At 37.6% G+C, this 17,964-nt stretch overlaps 1 protein-coding gene across 3 annotated transcripts in view; it reads left to right on the forward strand.

The window, feature by feature from the left end:
- The window catches only part of si:dkey-112m2.1 (transmembrane protein 132C), a 159,732-nt gene extending 145,635 nt beyond the window's left edge, over positions 1-14,097 (forward strand). For all 3 annotated transcript variants that reach the window (XM_051092553.1, XM_051092555.1, XM_051092554.1), the window contains exons 6-9: positions 765-973; positions 8,961-9,228; positions 10,865-11,056; positions 12,912-14,097. In XM_051092553.1, coding sequence (XP_050948510.1) covers positions 765-973; positions 8,961-9,228; positions 10,865-11,056; positions 12,912-14,030 — 1,788 coding nt within the window. In that variant the 3' untranslated portion in view covers positions 14,031-14,097. The remainder of the gene's footprint in view (positions 1-764; positions 974-8,960; positions 9,229-10,864; positions 11,057-12,911) is intronic.
- Positions 14,098-17,964: the final 3,867 nt, after the last annotated feature.

Consider the following 17,964-nt stretch of genomic DNA (forward strand, 5'->3'; position numbering starts at 1 on the left):
CAGCAAATGAGAACTTGGCTACTGATTGCAGTTACTAAATACCAGTCTGGTATTGAGATGTAACAAGTATGATGCTCAGGTAAATGGCACAGCATTAGGGAAATCTCACAAACAACTAGCCCCCTTGGATGTTGAGCTGATGGGCAGCTGCTCTGAAATCAAGCCATGCCATTGGTCCATATCCACATCTGTTGTTTTTAAAGAAGCCCTCAAGTTGATTGGATGAGATGCGTTTTTCTCCGCCAGGTATTATAAGCGTTGGCTAATGGCAGCATAGATGCTCTGCAAATGAATTACCTTGCTGCAATAGGAGGGCTTGACCACTTAGCTTTTTTCTGTTTTCTTCTATCCCTCCATCTGCTTAGCTTCTTTAAAGCCGGAGAAATATAGACATCCAAACACTCTCATTATCAACGGCAACTACTCCCCCATCGACTGTAGTCAGAAATAAATACTTGGACAGGCCAGTCAAAGCCCATCCAATCTCTCATCTTCCTCATTAAAGAACAGAATGAAAGCGAATAACAGCGGCCCAAAAAAACACAAAGGCCAGACTGTTTTTCACATATTGCGCTGATTAGCACAAAAAAGCCCTAGTTTTTTTGCGCTTTCAAAATTTAAAATTGTCGCCAGGAAATTGGAGCGAAAAGTAGGCAGATACCTCAGCCAGGGCTGCAATTTTCTTTAATTTAGTGCTGCTTTGAATACAGTGTTGCTTGAATGCTTTGTTTGTCTGCTGTCTGATTTGTATCCCTGCTTCTCAGGTGTCCGAAAGGTGCGATTATGTGTACGTCAATGGCAAGGAGACGCGTGGGAGGGTGAGGATGATGGTGAACTTCACCTACAGTTACCTCAGCGCTCAACTGGAGGTGAGCGTGTGGATGCCTCGACTCCCCCTGCAGATCGAGATGTCCGATCCGGAGCTAAGCCAGATAAGGAGCTGGAGGGTTCCTGTAGATGCTGCCAGCCAGAGGTTAGCAATGGTTTTGTTTCAAAGAACCACATTTGACCTTGATTTTCGAGATATGGGTTTGTTGTACTATCAAAGCATACTGTAACTTGAAAAACCTTCCCCAGAACTTTCCGATGTTAAATAGTTTAACACACGAATGCATAGCTACCTACATTTATACACTAGTGACAAAAGATGCTGTTATTCATTATACTATACTATAGCCAGTGTTGCCAAGTCTGCGGTTTTCCCGCGGAATTGGGATACTTTAAAGGAGAAGTCCACTTCCAAAACAAAGATTCACATATAATGTACTCACCACCTTGTCATCTGAGATGTTCATGTCTTTCTTTCTTCAGTCATAAAGAAATTATCCTTTTTGAGGAAAACATTTCAGGATTTTTCTCCATATAATGGACTGATATGGTGCCCCGATTTTAAACTTCCAAAATGCAGTTTAAATGCGGCTTCAAACGATCCCAAATGCAGTTGTAAATTATCCCAGCTGAGGAAGAAGGGTCTTATCTAGCATAACGATCGGTTATTTTCATTAAAAAAAAAAAAAAAAAACTATTTAAATACTTTTTAATCTCATACGCTCGTCTTGCCTTGCTCTCCTTAAACTCTGTGCATTCTGGTTCAAGAAAGTTAGGGTATTGGCATCCCTGAATCCCCTGATTCTAAGTGACAGCTTTTTTAGAGGGTAAATTATGACTAAATATGTGACCCTGGACCACAAAACCAGTTGTATGTTGCACAGATATATTTGTAGCAATAGCCAATAGTAACAATACATTGCATAGGTCAAAACTATCCATTTTTCTTTTATGCCAAAAATTGTATGTAAATTTCCTTCCATAAATATATATATATATACTTAATTTTTAATTAGTAATATGCATTGCTAAGAACTTCATTTGGACACTCTTTTTGCACACTCAGATTCCAGATTTTTAAATAGTTGTATTTTGGCCTAATGTTGTCCTATACTAACAAACCATACAAAAAATGATATATAAATCTCAATTTCAAAAAATATGACTGATTTTGTGGTCCATTTAGAAATGGAAGTTGTGTAGTATATTAAAATACCCATTTACATTTTTAAAAAACAAAAAAAAGAATCAAATTATGGAGCTGCAAATGAAAATCTTCTATAAATTATAATTGAGATGAAAAGAGCCTGGAAACTATGTTCTGTCAAGTTTTATAATCTTTAGCTGAGCAGAAAATATCTTGCACAACCCACACATGTTATGCAATATGGTTCTCCTGGTGATTAAAAAAAAAGCAAAGATTTCATACATTACTGTAGTAAGTCTTTCAGTACTGCACAGCACTGGTGATGCTCTGGCTCTCCGGTGTTAGGCTGCCCTGTCTTTATCAACCCTTTCCTCTACCATTTTCATGCTCTGTCGTTCTTGGGTGACGGCAGACGTGTTGCGGAGCTCCCTCCGGAACGCATGATGGAGGTGAGGGGAGGATGCGGACGCTGACTTTTTAATTACCGCAGGGTCGTTTTCAGGCACACCTGCCTCTGACGCACCAGCAGCAGACAACACGCAGGTTAATGCTGCCGTACGCTACGGATATCCACAAGATAATTTTTAATTACTCTTCCACCAGAAACAATCCTGCCGGATTGACTCATGCATGATAAGTGAGAACAGGATGACGCGTGACAGATGGAATGAGCAGTGGAGGAATTGTGAGGCACTGATGAGTCTCAGGAATAAGTGTGGTTATACTTTAAGTTGTTTGGTTGTCATCAGTAATGTGTAGTTGTCAGCAAGCAGATGTGTGGATTGCATAATAATCGCTTCTCCATTAACTCAACATGAAGATTCTCTGACTGGACCTCCTCTTGCACCAGTCCACCTGGAATTGTGTGAATTGAGTAAGTTTAGAAGTCATAAATATTTCTTCTCTGTTGAAAAAACAGCATATGCTGATTAGGAATGTTTTAAAGAATATCTGCTTGTTTGAGCTGGTTTAAGCTGGTCCTTAGCTGGTCATGTGCTGGTCCTAAGCAACTAGCTCCTACTCAGGACCAGCTCATGAGCAGCACATGATCAGCTAAGGACCATCTTAAACTAGCTCAAACCGGCAGCCATACTTCCAAACATACTTAACCAGCATATGCTGTTTTTTTTTCAACAGGGTTACTTGCAGTGAAACTGTATTATACATTTTTCTTTAAATTAAAAATACATATTTTTGTCTTTGTGACAATTGAATTATTCAAACATTTTTTCTTGCATATTAGCAAAATCCTTTAAGGCAGGTTCATGTGGCGGCCATCTTTACAACCCCCGGGCAGCTCTTTCCTTTGCAGAAAGTTTACATGCAATAGACATGCAAGTACAACTATCTACTTGAATAAGGGCTGGAAAGGCAACTTGAAAAGACTGATTCTCATTATGGTCCATCTCCTTATTTTGTAATGATACTAGTAACAAATGAGCCATTATGTGCCTCACAGCGTCTTGTTTGAATCTCTATTATCTGTTATGTCATTATTTTGTTCCTAATATAATCATTTGATGGCTTTAGTGATGAATGTTCCATATTATGTTGCCACATGGGGCCAGTTTTACTAACTAAACTGTCTTTTGGCGTTAAAATGGTAATGTCAGGATTTACTAAAGACACGTAATGAAGAATAAGTGCTGATAAGGCGTAGACACAGTTATCATTGCGCCTGACCTTAATGCATTTGTAGGAGTTTCCCTTTTAGAAGCAAAATGTATGTGAAGAAAGTAATAAAATAAATCATGCAACACGTTTTACTAACATTTGCGCTCGTAAAATTACTGGTATTTGCACCATTATTTAATGCCCAAAAAAGCATGTCTTAAAGCAGGTGGTAATTTGCACTGCTCTTGGTAGATTGCACTGGTTATTATGGAAGTGATCTGGCTGCATCTGTGTTGTTTAATGTGCGCTTTGTTTTTAAATCAGACACAGAATTTTCCCCTCTCTTTGACGCTGTTTTGGAATTGCACTTTAACACTAATTTGCCCTGTTCAGTAAAACTGGCCCATTGAGTTCTGCAGTTCTGGATTTCACAAAAGGTTTTTGTAGTGGAAAAAAGTTATTTTGAATGTTAAAAGGTCAAAAGGTCTTCACATTTCTTTGAAGAACCTTTCACTGAAAGGTTCTTTGGGACATCATGGTTCTTTAATGGTATCACGGTGAAAATGAAAGATCCATTTATGGTTCTTACTGGTACCTGGATATCCTAGATGAAATATATTATATGAAATATATTTTCTAACTGCCACAAACCACGCTGGTGTGTTTTTCAACCCCAGAGGGTTAAGCTGAAGATCCTAAAAGATGCACAATTGTTTTTGTTAGTAGGTGGTTTGTATGTCAGTTTTAATAGTGTGTATTGCAGTTCATAAAAATTTCCTGATAATTTAGTCACCCACGTTATCCAAGATGTTAATTTCTTTCTTTTTTCAGTCGAATAGAAATTAAGGTTTTCGAGGAAAACAAGATTTTTCTCCATATAGTGGACTACAATGAGAGCTAAAGGTCCAAATTGCAATTTCAATACAGCTTCAAATGACGAATAAGGGTCTTGTCTAGTAAAACAATCGGTCATTTTCTAAAAAGAAAAAAAACTGTATGTACTTTTAAAACCACAAATGCTTGTGTTGCACTAGTTTGACTTCACGCATTACATAGTCACGTTGGAAGGGCCACGTGTGATGTCAACGCGAGCGGTCAAATGCCCTTTACAAAAAAAGGTGAAACGACGATGTAGGACAATTTTGTAGCTGGAGGAGAAAATGAGATGTACTTTTTCGCCCTATCTTACCTTTTCTTGAGCCAGAGTACACAGACGAAGAACTAACCACATGCAAATAATTTTTGTCAACAACATTTTTTCACCAGCAAAAACTCGTTTTGAATGACAAAAACTATGACGAAAATCTGTTGACATTTTCAGCAACGAATAAAAACGAGACACAGATTTTAGGGAGGGACGATTTGGAAAGAGACCCATTCAGAATGCAATCTGCTGCGTGGTTAGAAGATTAGATGCGTGATTGGAACTGTAACACAGCCTATTGATCTATCCGGCAGGATATAAGCTAACATACATTTGCTGCACGTCTCATAAAACGTTAAAAATGTCAATATCTGTGAGTAAGAGAAGAGCAGACATGTGGATGAATTTTGACGAAGCAAAAGAGAACTCAATTCAGTCTGGTTTTCTGAGCGCAGACACAAAAGCAGCACCTCTCACACAGCACACGAGTACTCTTTCACATCTCATGAATGGAGAAATACACACAGAATGATGCTGAATTGTCTGTTTTGATGAGTATTCACATAAACACACTCGGTTATGTCTTAGGTGAACGTAAACAGTTGGGAGAATATGGGACGTGTATCAGTACATTGCATCTGTGCGTTCGGTTTTAATGGGACAGCAGCCTAATTTAGCTGCTATTGTCTGTGGCATTGATGTCAATCAAGCAACAAAAGAAAGACATAAAATCACTCACTGCTCTCGACTGAATCTCTTTAGTAGCATAATTAGCCTATATAACCGTTGGTTTTGCGTTTAAAAAGAATACCATGTTCTCATTTCCTTATGAGAAGTGTTTTTATTTCATTTTAATATAATGGCACGTTGCGTGTCACAGTTAAATCTGTATCTATAATGATAAAACCTTAATATCAAACATATACAATGAGTTTGGTAATTTTAGAGAAATGCTTAATAAATGCATTCAACTAACTAAACCCATTATATTTTAGCCAACTATATTTACTGTAGATTTGGTCAACTAAAATATTATATTTAGTTGACTAAAACTAAAACAATTCAAATGACTAAAATATGACTAAAACTAAAAGGCATTTTATGACTAACACTAAATCAAAATTTGCTGTCAAAATTAACACTGTCGCAACATGATTATGTAATGTGTGAAGTCATAGATGCGATTTGCAGAGCTAGTGCAAGATGAGCATTTGTGTTTAAAAAGCATATACTTTTTTTGTTTTTTAGAAAATGACTGATCGTTTCACTAGATAAGACTCTTATTCCTTGGCTGGGATTGTGTAGAGCCCTTTGAAGCTACATTGAAACTGCAGTTTCAACCTTCAACCTGTTGACCACCATTGAAGTCCACTATATAGAGAAAAATCCTGGAATGTTTTCCTCAAAAAGACGGGGGGTGAGTAAATTATCAGGACATTTTTTTTTCTGGAAGTTCACCTAAAAATGCTCACCCTCACATCACTCCAAACCTTGTATGACTTACTTTTTTCTGTGGAACAAAAAGATATTAAAAAAAAATCGATACAGTGAAAGTCAGTGGGGTCCAGTGTAGTTTTAGACTTCATCAAAATATCTTCAGCGTTCCACAAGAGAAAGTGCATCATGCCGGTTTGGAACTACACAAGGGAATACATTTTGACTGAACTGTTATTTATAGGTGAGCTGTTCCTTTAAGATAGTGGCCAGCTGGTAAGTTGCATTTATCAAAAGCTCATGTTTACTCGCATTTGGCACTTGACGAGTCTTAAATTTGCACCCTTGCTGTATCGTATGTGCCCTTGGTCCGAGGTTGCGTCTGTCTCGGGTAGCGTTTTGAGAGCGGGGAAAACATGCATTTGTGTTGTAAGACTGAGTCTCATTATTCCTGAGACCTCCTGTGACCTGACATTCCTCAGCTGAGTGCCGCCTGCCCTGTTTATACACCTGTGTTCTGTAAATGTCATGCTGTTTCTACTGTCGGTCAGGCGTCGTTGCGTAAAAGTCTAGAGGAGCGTGGCCTCCCCTCTGGTCAAAGCCACCATGTTAACCTGCCACTGCTGTTGTTTTTTATTTTGGATGACTTCGACTCATTAAAAATAATGGAACAGTCAGAGCTCCCCCCCACCCCCACCACATTCACCTGGTGCTTGGCTGTTTGTGTGAGGAGAGGAAATGCATCACTGTAATGTGAATAGGGTTTGCGTTTACTGCTTGTTGAACTGACTCACCGTTATACAAGGCTGCTGCTCTGTATTTATCATTTGTTTTTGTTTTTTCTTAGAAAGTATTCAAAGTACATGCAAGTTTTTGTTTTTACGCTTTCACTTAAATCTTTAGGGCAGCAATTTTATAGTACAGTAGGTTGAAAACAGAATATAATTTTTTGTTTGTTTTCAGCATATTTTTTACAGTTCTTATGTCATTTCTACTTGAATTTTCAACTAAATTCTTCCTTAGAAAATAATTTTGGAGCTGTTAAAAGTATAAGTGTAAGTTTAAGATGAACTATAGAATATTTTATGCTTGAAAATTTTCTTTGTTGTCAACCATCTAATTTCACATTGATACACAAATTTTGTTCAATTTATTTTTTATTATGTTTTATATATTAACATGTTTAACTTTAAATGTTTCATTGTTCTTGAATAGAATAGAAAATGTTTTTCAACCATTTAATTTTTCACAGTTCTTTTTTGTCTTTTCTGCTTTGAGTGCCAAACAGAATATTCATCATATAATAATATTAATATCAATGTGGTTTAAAGTCAAAGGTTAACTTACATATATATACACACAAGAAATAAAGATTTTTTTAGTCTTTTCTGCTTTATTTGATTGTCAACCAGAATATTCATCAGATGATAATATTAATGTCCAAGATTAACTTATTTAATTTTAGTGGGTTGATTTTTGTTTATATATATATATATATATATATATATATATAGAATATAATAGAATATTTTATGTTTGAAACTTTTCTTTGTTGTCAACATCTAATTTCATTAAATATGACATTAAATGTTACATTACATTTAACATTAAAAGTTTGATTGTTCTAGAATACAATACAATACAATACAATACAGTACAATACAATGGAAAATAAAAATGTTTTTCAACTATTTAATTTTTCAGTTCATTTTTTTTTTTTGATATGAGTGTCAACCAGATTATTTGTCAAATAATAATATCAATGTGGTTGATGTTTTGTTTGATTTTTTTTTTTTTTTTTTTTTTTTTGGTCAACCATCTAATTTTTACTTTGATTTTGTTGAGTATGTAAATAAGAATATACACAAAAAATAAAGGTTCAAAAAATTAATTTGAATGTTTGATTGTTCTAGAATAGAATAGAATAGAATAGAATAGAAAACCATTTAATTTTTCAGTTCCTTTTTTGTGTTTTACTTGATTTGACTGGTTAACTGAGTGTCAACCAGAATATTTGTCAGATAATAATATCAATGTGGTTGAAAGTTTTAAATAAAATAGAGTAGAATATTAGTTTGAAACTTGTTTGAAACTTGTTTTTGATGTTTGAAACTTTTCGTTGTTGTTGACCATCTAATTTCACATTGATTTGAGTTTGTATATGCACATATATATCCAAAAGATAAAGCTTCAAAAAATTAATTTGAATCTTTGAAAATAAAATGTTAAAATTAATTTGATATTACCTAAAAATATTATTTTTCACACTAATTTTGTTCTGTTTATTTTGTTATATATGTTTTATGTATAAACTTTTTTAAATTTAAATGGTGTGATTGTTGTAGAATAGAATAGAATAGAATAGAATAGAATAGAATAGAATAAACTGTAAAAAACAATTTGTTGAGTTAACTTAAAATAATTTGTAACCTGGCTGCCTTAAAATTTTAAGTTCAGTCAACTCAGAAAAAGTTTATTCAACTTGAAATGTTAAATTATACTGAGTGACAACTTATTTGAGTTGAATCAACTTAAAATTTTAAGGCAGCCGGGTTACTTACCCAGTTTAGCAAACACAAATATCTAAGTTGTTACTTAGTACAACTTAACATTTCAAGGTGACTAAACTTATTTTAGTTAACTGAATTTAAAATTTTAAGGCAGCAGGGTAACAAATTATTTTAAGCTGACTCAACAAATTGTGTTTTTTATTTTTTACAGTGTAGATGAAATTTTACCAGGTACAGCAGGATGGGATGTAACACATGGTATTGATTGCTCTTTTTACTGCAGGTCTGGAGAGGATGACGGGGATGACGGAGCCAAGAAGGATCGTAGCTGTGGTCCACAGTACCAGAGCACCACCGTCCGTGTGCTCACACACTTTGAAGCAGAGCCAGAGGAATGGCAAGGCCAGCCAGACTTCCTCTTGGGCAGTGATTGGCAGGTGGACGTGACAGAGTTGGTGAGAGACTCTTTAAGGGTGACGGATAACCGCGTGGCCAAGCTGTCAGAAGAACAAGTCCTGATCGGCCTGAACACTGGTGTCACCAAAGTTCAGGTGAGACACATGAAAAATTGTCTAAAAGTGACGTGATGTACTATAAAAAAAAAAAAACGTGTGTAAATGTATTCACAGAAAATAAATACTAAAACAGTCTACTAAATCTATGGATTTTTTTAGCATTATTAAAACTTTATCCATGACTCATCTGTTAGAGCATATTATGCAATTTTCTCAACACACCACAAGCAGAGCTGCCCATTTTGTCAGGAACAAAACTGACAGTTACAGCTGACTAAGCCGCAGTTCCCTTGTGTTTATACTGCATGAATAAAATGTGAGGACGTCCTTGTTTTCTTGGAAAATCCGGGCTGTCATTTGTCTATTTCTCAGTGCGGATGAGAGGTGAATCAGTCCGAGTTGTGATGTGACACGTGTACGCTGTCAGACGAAAGCTAGACAGCACACCATCTCTCACTCCGCTCTGTCACAGCTTGTGTGCTGTCTGTCTGCACATCTCACAGCTCCTATGACAAACGATAATCTTCTTTATTAAGACTCACTAATTAAGGGTCGTCAGTGAAAATCACACTTTTTTCTTATAGATGTCACATTATATGTTCGCACATAAATACACCTTCTCGACAAGCTGAAAGTGCCATTAGAGTGCTATCTGACAGCAAAAGTCTACGCCGGAGCCACAGGTGGAGAGCGCTTCGATTTGATCCATTTGCTGAAAATTAAAATCAGATAAAAAGCCCAGTAATGGTGGGATGGAATACGTGGAGTCTGAAAACCAGTGCTGCTTTATAGATCGACATCTCTGAAATCAAAAACCCACCACTTAACCACGGCCAAATTACCAATCGTCCACCTTGCTATTAGACCAAACTTGCTATTAAATTTCAAAAGAGGCCCACCTGTTTTTGCAGTTCATTAAAGCTAAATTGAATGACTAATTACTCGCAATTAGAAGAGGTAAAATGCATGTGGTTTCAAAATCAGAGAAAGAATTGGTTTCAAAGTAGACTATTTGGAAGAAAGATTTGTTGAAGTAGCATAGCAAGCACTAACTTCTGTTTTATAGATCTATTTATAAAAAGTGGAGCACTGGGGCAGCATCTTACGCAATATTGAGTAATGCCCGAGGCTCCCGTTGCTTATTCTTATTTTATGTCTAATTAATAAATCTCTCAATTCAAATGGCAAATTAGGATGCGCTCAGAATAAGAGCGGAATATAAAAACAGAATACGAATTGTTTCTTTACCTTAACATGGCTGCATTTTGGAGTGAAAAACTGTTGCCTGTGGACTTCCAGACTGTGTGTAAATGATGGTTAGAAGCAAGTGCGGGCTTGACAGTAGAAGTTCCACTTACAGATAGGAAGTAAATGGCTTCTGACACTTCATTATAACATAATGAATGTGGAAATATGGAGGTGGCTGCTTTGCCATTAATTGATCCAGATAGGAAGTCTTCTCATCACGTTTTATATCGAAGTCATTTCCTTCCCTGTGTGTCATATATCGCCATATGGCTGAGGGCGGACAGCTGTCATTTAGATTTTTGAAATTGCATGTAGCTTACTCATTTTTTTATGTCACCAAGTTTGTATGAGAAGCTAGGAGAGAATTTGCAGTTGTTTTGCAGTGTTATGTAACAGAAGTATATCTGTCTGCGTTTTTATCCAGGTGATGTCCCCGTTGTCAGACTCTGTTCTGGCTGAGAGGATGATCCGGGTTCTGGATGATAAAGTCAGTATTACAGAGCTGGGCGTGCAGCTGGTTTCTGGCCTTTCCTTGAACCTTCAACTCAGCCCAGGAAGCAACAGGGCCATTGTGGCCACGGCTACCACCCAGGAGACCATGCACAGTGCTAATCAGGTAGTCTAATTAAACTGTTTACAATCAATGATATATACGAAAAAATATATATGTTTCAGTAATAATATTTATGATTATTATTAATAATAATAACAATAATAGTAATTATAATAATACATATTTTTCAGCATTGTTAATTGCTTCTATTATAATAATGTAATATAATATAAAACGATTATTATTATTATTATTATTATCAGTGATTAATTTATTAATGTTTAATTGATACTATCAATCATATATATATATATATATATTTTATCTCATCAGTCAGTTTTTATTTTTTGTAGTGTACAGTATGGAAGCCTGTTTCTTCCACCGAATAAAAAAAAATGCTTTTTATCTTGCAATTCTGTTTTCCTCCAAACTGTGAGATATAAACTCCCAATTCTGACTTTTTTCTTTAGAATAGTGAGATATACACTCGCAATTGCCCATTGTCAAAATTTTGTGATATAAACTTCCGATTCTGACTTTTTTCCTCAGAATTGAGATATAAACTCACAATAGCGACTTATAAAGTCAAAATTTTGTAATATAAACTCCCAATTCTGACTTTTTTCCTCAGAATTGAGATATAAACTTGTAATAGCGAGTTATAAAGTAAAAATTTTGTGATATAAACTCCCAATTTTGACTTTTTTCTTTAGAATAGTGAGATATAAACTCACAGTTGCAAGTTGTCAAAATTTTTTTATATAAGCTCCCAATTCTGACTTTTTTCCTCAGAATTGAGATATAAACTCGCAATAGCAAGTTATAAAGTCCGAATTTTGTGATATAAACTCCCAGTTCTGACTTTTTTTCTCAGAATTGTAAGATATAAACTCATGATTGCTAGTTATAAAGTCAGAATTGAGTGATACAAGCTCACCATTTCCAGAAATAGAATTGCAAGATAAAAGCAATCCTGACATTTTTTCTCACAATTCTGCCATTTTTCCTCAGAATTGTGATATAAATTTGCAATTGCAAGTTACATCACAATTCTGACTTTTTTTCCTCATAACTGTGATACAAACTCACAATTGCGAGAAAAGCAATTCTGACTTTTTTTGCGAGTTTGCGAATTTGTTTCTTGCAGTTCTGACTTTATTCCCAGAATTGCGAGATATAAACTTGAAATTGCGAGTTATGAAGTCCAATTTTCAAGGGAAAAAAGACTGATATGTTTTCAGAATTGTGAGTTTATATCTAACAATTCTGACTTAATAAAGTCAGAGCTGCGAGATGTAAACACAACTGTGAGAACAAGTCGCAATTACCTTTTTTTATTTTTTATTTTTATTCAGTGGCAGAAACAGGTTTCCATAGTATAGGGTAGCCTCATCCACTGTGAAATCTCATTGAAAATTTCATCCCCATGCACTTACATTGCAAATTGTATTCTGCTCTCAGGTCACAGTTTTGCATACCTCCGTGTCCGTTTCTCAGAAAAGTAGGGTTGTTTTATCCACGAGCAGGTGCAATCACTATAATCACTGTCATTATGGACAAAGTCATTTGACATGGGCCGCATGTTGATGAGGAGCTGCGGTTTGTTAGTGGATCATGCTGCTCAGGGCTGCCCACTTATTCTGAGTCATCTCACATTTAAAACCCTTTCTGATTAGTCTGATTTCACAAATCCTTTGCATCGGCAGGGGTTTCCTCTCTTCTCCATGTTGATAGACATAAAACGGCCAGATTGGTTGAATCTCCCACCGATCAGTGCGTCTGTTCTCTTTGAAATGTGGTTTTGGGGACTTTTAAAGCTTTTGAAATCTCCTGCTATGGGGTTAAGAATCACGCATACTCGATGCAAGGAAATTAGCATTACCCGAGAGCATCTGTTCATGTCGTGTTTCCCTTTCAGGAGTCCCTTGTCAGCGCGTGGCTTCAGTTCAGCGATGGCTCCATGACCCCTCTAGACCTCTACAACCCTGCACATTTTGTCCTTACGGCCACATCGCTGGATGACCAGGTGGTGTCGGTGAAGAAAAGCACCAACTGGAGGTGGCCAGTGGTGGTGGCTAAAGGTGAAGGTCAAGGCATGTTGGTCCGTTTAGAAATGTACGGACCCGAATCGTGCCAGAAAACCAAGCGTCGCACAATTCTGGCCGCAGGCAACGCAAACGTCCATGTGAAATTTGGCCGTGATGAAGAAACAGGAAACAGCGCGAGTGATAGGAGATACAGGCCCAATGCCCCATACTACGGCGGTTCGATCTCAGACATGGAGGCTGGAATCATGAACCGAGGAGCTACCACCATCAAAACCTCCATTCCAGGAAAAGCAAGCGGCGACAGACTCTCAGCTGGCGATATTCCGGTGGATTTCTCCGAATTCCCAGCTCAAGCAGATCTTCCACCTGGACGTAATGCGGAGGATGACCTCCTGCAATCTCGCCGAGGGCTTACAGATCTGGAAATAGGCATGTACGCCCTGCTAGGTGTCTTCTGCTTGGCCATCCTGGTTTTCCTAATCAATTGCGTCTCCTACGCCCTCAAGTATCGCAACAAGCAGCTCCCACTTGAGGGCCAGGAAACCATGGCTCACGCCCACGACTGGGTTTGGTTAGGCCATGACGCCGAGCTTTTGGAAAGCCAGGCTGGTTTGTGTCTGGATCAAGAGGAGCTGGGCGGCACCATGGACTCCGGGCTGGGCCTGGAGGAAGGTAGCCAGCTCCTCAACGGCCTTTCCTCTCAGAAGAGCGTTCAAGGCCAGGTCCACAGGTCGGCCTCTGACTCAGGGTGCTCTGGGAGAGATCACAAGAGCGAGTCCATAAACTCACCCACAACCAAAAGGAAACGGGTCAAGTTCACCACTTTTAGTCATAGCAAGCCTAGCAATGGCTGCCCATCCATAAGCCCGCTTCTCATTGGTCAGAACGACATCAAATGGGTATGCCCAGACATCGAGCTCGGGGACTCCAAGGAGCTCCGGAATTACATGGAAAGGTTAAACGAAAATGCTACTAAGAACATCGCATAGTGGGCTTGTAGTTATTTATGTATTTTTCAGACAAAAGCGTAGCTCACCCATATGCCTTCTAGGTAAGGTGGAGGAGGTGGTGGTGGTGGGGTGGGGACGGGGGGGAGGTGTTGTCCTGACTCTTCTGCACACAGACAAACTCACGTCTCACCATGAAAAGACAAGCCATTCATCTGGTCTTGTTTCCATGGCAACTGTCATGAGGGTTCATCATCAGGAACGAAGGAAAACAGAGATGGTTGTGAAACCGCTGAGGATGTGAGAACATTGGATTATGAGAAATGTTTCAATTGAGATGTCTATATTTTCTTTTTTCAAAGAAGAGGATATTCCATTTCTATATTAAAAATATATATTTGTGTTTTCTTTTTTTTTTTTTCTTTTTTGTCACACTGAAGCCTGGTCGGTACCTTTTTGTGGGTGAATATCTCAAAGAGCTGACATTTAAACATATCAGTTGCGTGCTGGAAACCGAAGCGTTTCCACACAGTGAACACTGACTGGCTCTGACCATGAGTGAGAACACATTTTGTAAGGTTTTACATATTTTTATACATCTCTGTTCCTGTCCGTGTTCGTGCGTCTACTGTATTTCTCCAAAGACTCACTCCCATATGTAAAAGCATGTGAATTCAAAGCAAGGACGAAAAATGTCTATTTTGGAACTTTTTTCCACCAATGGTTTGAATGAACATGTATATACCACGGAAGACTTCTGGGAAAACAGGCAGAAAAATGACCCTCCACGTCTTTTTGAGAGCTGTTGAGCAAATTGTATTGTTGTAGGTAGTGTTATCAATATTGTATAATATGTTGTTTACAGTATTAGAATGATAGATGGTATGCACTCCAATTGCTTATGTATGTGTGCTATAGCGTTTTGTTTTCTTTTTCATTTCTTTGTTTTGCTTTGCTTTTTTTTCATTCTCCTTATTTTTTCCCCTTACAGTGATTGCAGTATAGACGAGAGATATCCAACCTATCCAAATGACTGTTCTTCTGATTAGCCTAATGATTAGGTTATAGTTAACAGGATCGGGTGCAGTCCTCAGGTAATGTGATGAGTGCATACTTTGGTAAGAATATCACAGAACAGTTTATATGTGAATAAATTGATTAGTCAAACACTCTATCTATATTAGTTGACCGTTCCTAATCATTTTAAAGAACTTAATCAATACTCAATTAGCCTTAACACAATTTATTTCTTAAAGCATTCTCTCTAAGATAGTGTGTGTGCTGACTAATTCCTCATCCAAGTTCGTTGGCATGAGATCTAATGTCCACTTAAAAAAAAAAAACAGCTGGGTTATCCAAATGTCTTATTTACAGTGCCTTGCAAAAGTATTCCTACCCCTTCATTTTTATTTCACATTTTATATTGCTGCCTTATGTTAAAGTGCTTTAAATTAATTCTTTCCCAGATCAATCCACTCTGGATACACCATAATGACAAAGCAAAAAACAGGGTTTTAACATCTGTGCAAATTTATGAAAAATAAACAACATAAATTATTCCATTGCATAAGTATTCATAACCTTATCTGGGACAGTTGAAATTTCATATTGCATTCATATTGCTTGTAGATGTCACCACACTTTGAGTGAAGTAAACCTGTGGCAAATTCAATTGAACGAGTATGGTTTGGAAGGGCACGCATGTCTTAATAAAAGGTCTAACAGCTGAAATGGCATATCAGAGCAAAAACCAAGCCCTGAGGTTAAAAAAACAGCCTGTAGAGCTCAGAGGCAGGATTGCATCAAGCCACACATCTGGGGAAGAGTTCAGAAAAATTCTGCTGCATTGAAGGTTCACAGAAGCATGTAGTCTCTGTTACCCTTAAAGAAGTTTGAAACAACCACAACTCTAACTAGAGCTGGCCTCCTGGCCAAACTGAGCAATTGATGCAGAAGCACCTTGGTTAGACTGGTGCCCAAGAAGCTGATGGTCACTCTAGTTGAACTCCATGATCATATATGCAGATGGGAGAAACTTACAGAAGGACAAACATCACTGCAACACTCCACTGATCTGGGCTTTATGGTGGTATGGCAAGATTTACTGAGTTCTCTCCTCAGTAAAGACATGAAAACACGCTTGGAATTTGCAAAAACATCTAAATGACCCTCAGACTGTGATGAACAAGATTCTGTGGTCTGATGAACCTCAATTCCAAGTATCATGTTTGAAGGAAACCAGGCAACATAATGACAATAAGCACGCAGCGAGAGTGACATGCAGACAACTCTGTGAATGTTTTTGAGTGGCCCAGCCAGAGCCTGGGCTTAAACCCAATCAAGCATTTCTATACAGACCTGAAAATGTCTGCCAGACCCCATCCAAGCTGACAGAGCTTGAGAGGTGAGGCAGATAATTGTCAAATGTTGATGTGCAGATCTTGTTGCATCATGCTCAAAAAGACTTGAGGCTGTAAAGATGCTTCAGCTAAGTACTGAGTTAAGGGTATGAATACTTATGCAATGTACTTATTTCAGTTTTTTTATTTTTAATAGATGGTAGTCTTTGCTTTGTCATTATGGTGCATGGAGTGTAGATTGATGTGGGGGAAAAAGTCATTTAACACAGTTTAACATAAGGCAGCAACATAAAATGGGAAAAAAATTAAGGGGTATGAATACTTTTGCAAAGCACTGTAGGACTGTATTAAGTCTAAGTATAATATAAATTGCACTAATTAATTCTCTCCGATGTTCCCTGCTTGTCTTGTATTTTATGAAATAGAAACATGTTGAAGATCACAGAAGAATAATTGTTCATGAGGAGGTTCATCCAATGTTCAAGACTGTGTGGTGTTGACTTGGAATACATACTTGTACATTCCCGTTTATGTAGCATTTTAAACTATTTTTTCAGTGCAAAGCGTCTAAGAATTTAGTTTCATTTTATTTAACTGCAGTCTGTTTTTGTGAGCTAAAAAGCACTGCCTATTGCCGTAAATGACATGAATACCATTTTTTAATTTATGCATTACATCACTGGGTTTTCTATTTGCATAATAAATAAAGCATCACATCCTGCTTTTCCACTTTTTACCAGTTGATGGCGCTGAATTCTAACCCCAGTTGCCTCAAAGGGAACAGGGAATGGATTTTGATGGTCATTCTCCTTGACAGGCGCATGACCCAAGTCTCCAAATAAAGGTTATGTGTTTGAAACTGCTGAACTATACTATAAGTGTGCAAGTACTCAACCTCGCTGCATATAATAAATGTTCTCAGAGCAGACTGTAATTTTACCCCATTGCACTGCAGTAAACAACAGGCTTTAACGAGAAGTGTGTTGTTGCGGCATCTGAGCACCATGTAATTCAAAGGTTATTGCAGACACAATAGCTCTGGTTGTGAGATATAGTCCATTTCTTCGGTCCTGCACATTAAAGGCTCATTAGTGGTAAACTATACAGGCAGGATCCCAATGCTGGATGGTGCTGCTCCCTCCCCTCTGAGACAGGCCAGACTAATTAATGATCAGCGCGGTGAGGCTTTACTCCATGTTAATGTGACATTACCATGCAACCCTTCGTGCTAAATGAGTGTATTCATTTAACTGACAGTGATCTGACAATTAACACCTTCTAAATCACATGTGATAAAGAAGCATGGCTCCGCCCCCATCCATCTCCTGCCACTTGGAGACATTTTTGACACGTGTATTTCCAGAGAATGCTTCATAGCTTATTGGTATTTCCCGACAAGTCCTGTTAATTTATCTTTCATTATGATAACTAGAACGTAAACAAATTAAAGGACGACCATGTCAACACAACAAAGAGCCGTGAATGATTTTCCAAAGGCGCACAACTTTATCCAAGGTGGCGACTGAAACAATACAAGTTCATTAGTGGAAATCACACACGCGCGCGTAATATCGTTCCCGGCGGGACAAGTCTTTTTGAGATCCAAATTGAGAGGC

Source organism: Labeo rohita, chromosome 21, assembly GCF_022985175.1.
Source record: "Labeo rohita strain BAU-BD-2019 chromosome 21, IGBB_LRoh.1.0, whole genome shotgun sequence".
Classification (NCBI taxonomy): domain Eukaryota; kingdom Metazoa; phylum Chordata; class Actinopteri; order Cypriniformes; family Cyprinidae; genus Labeo; species Labeo rohita.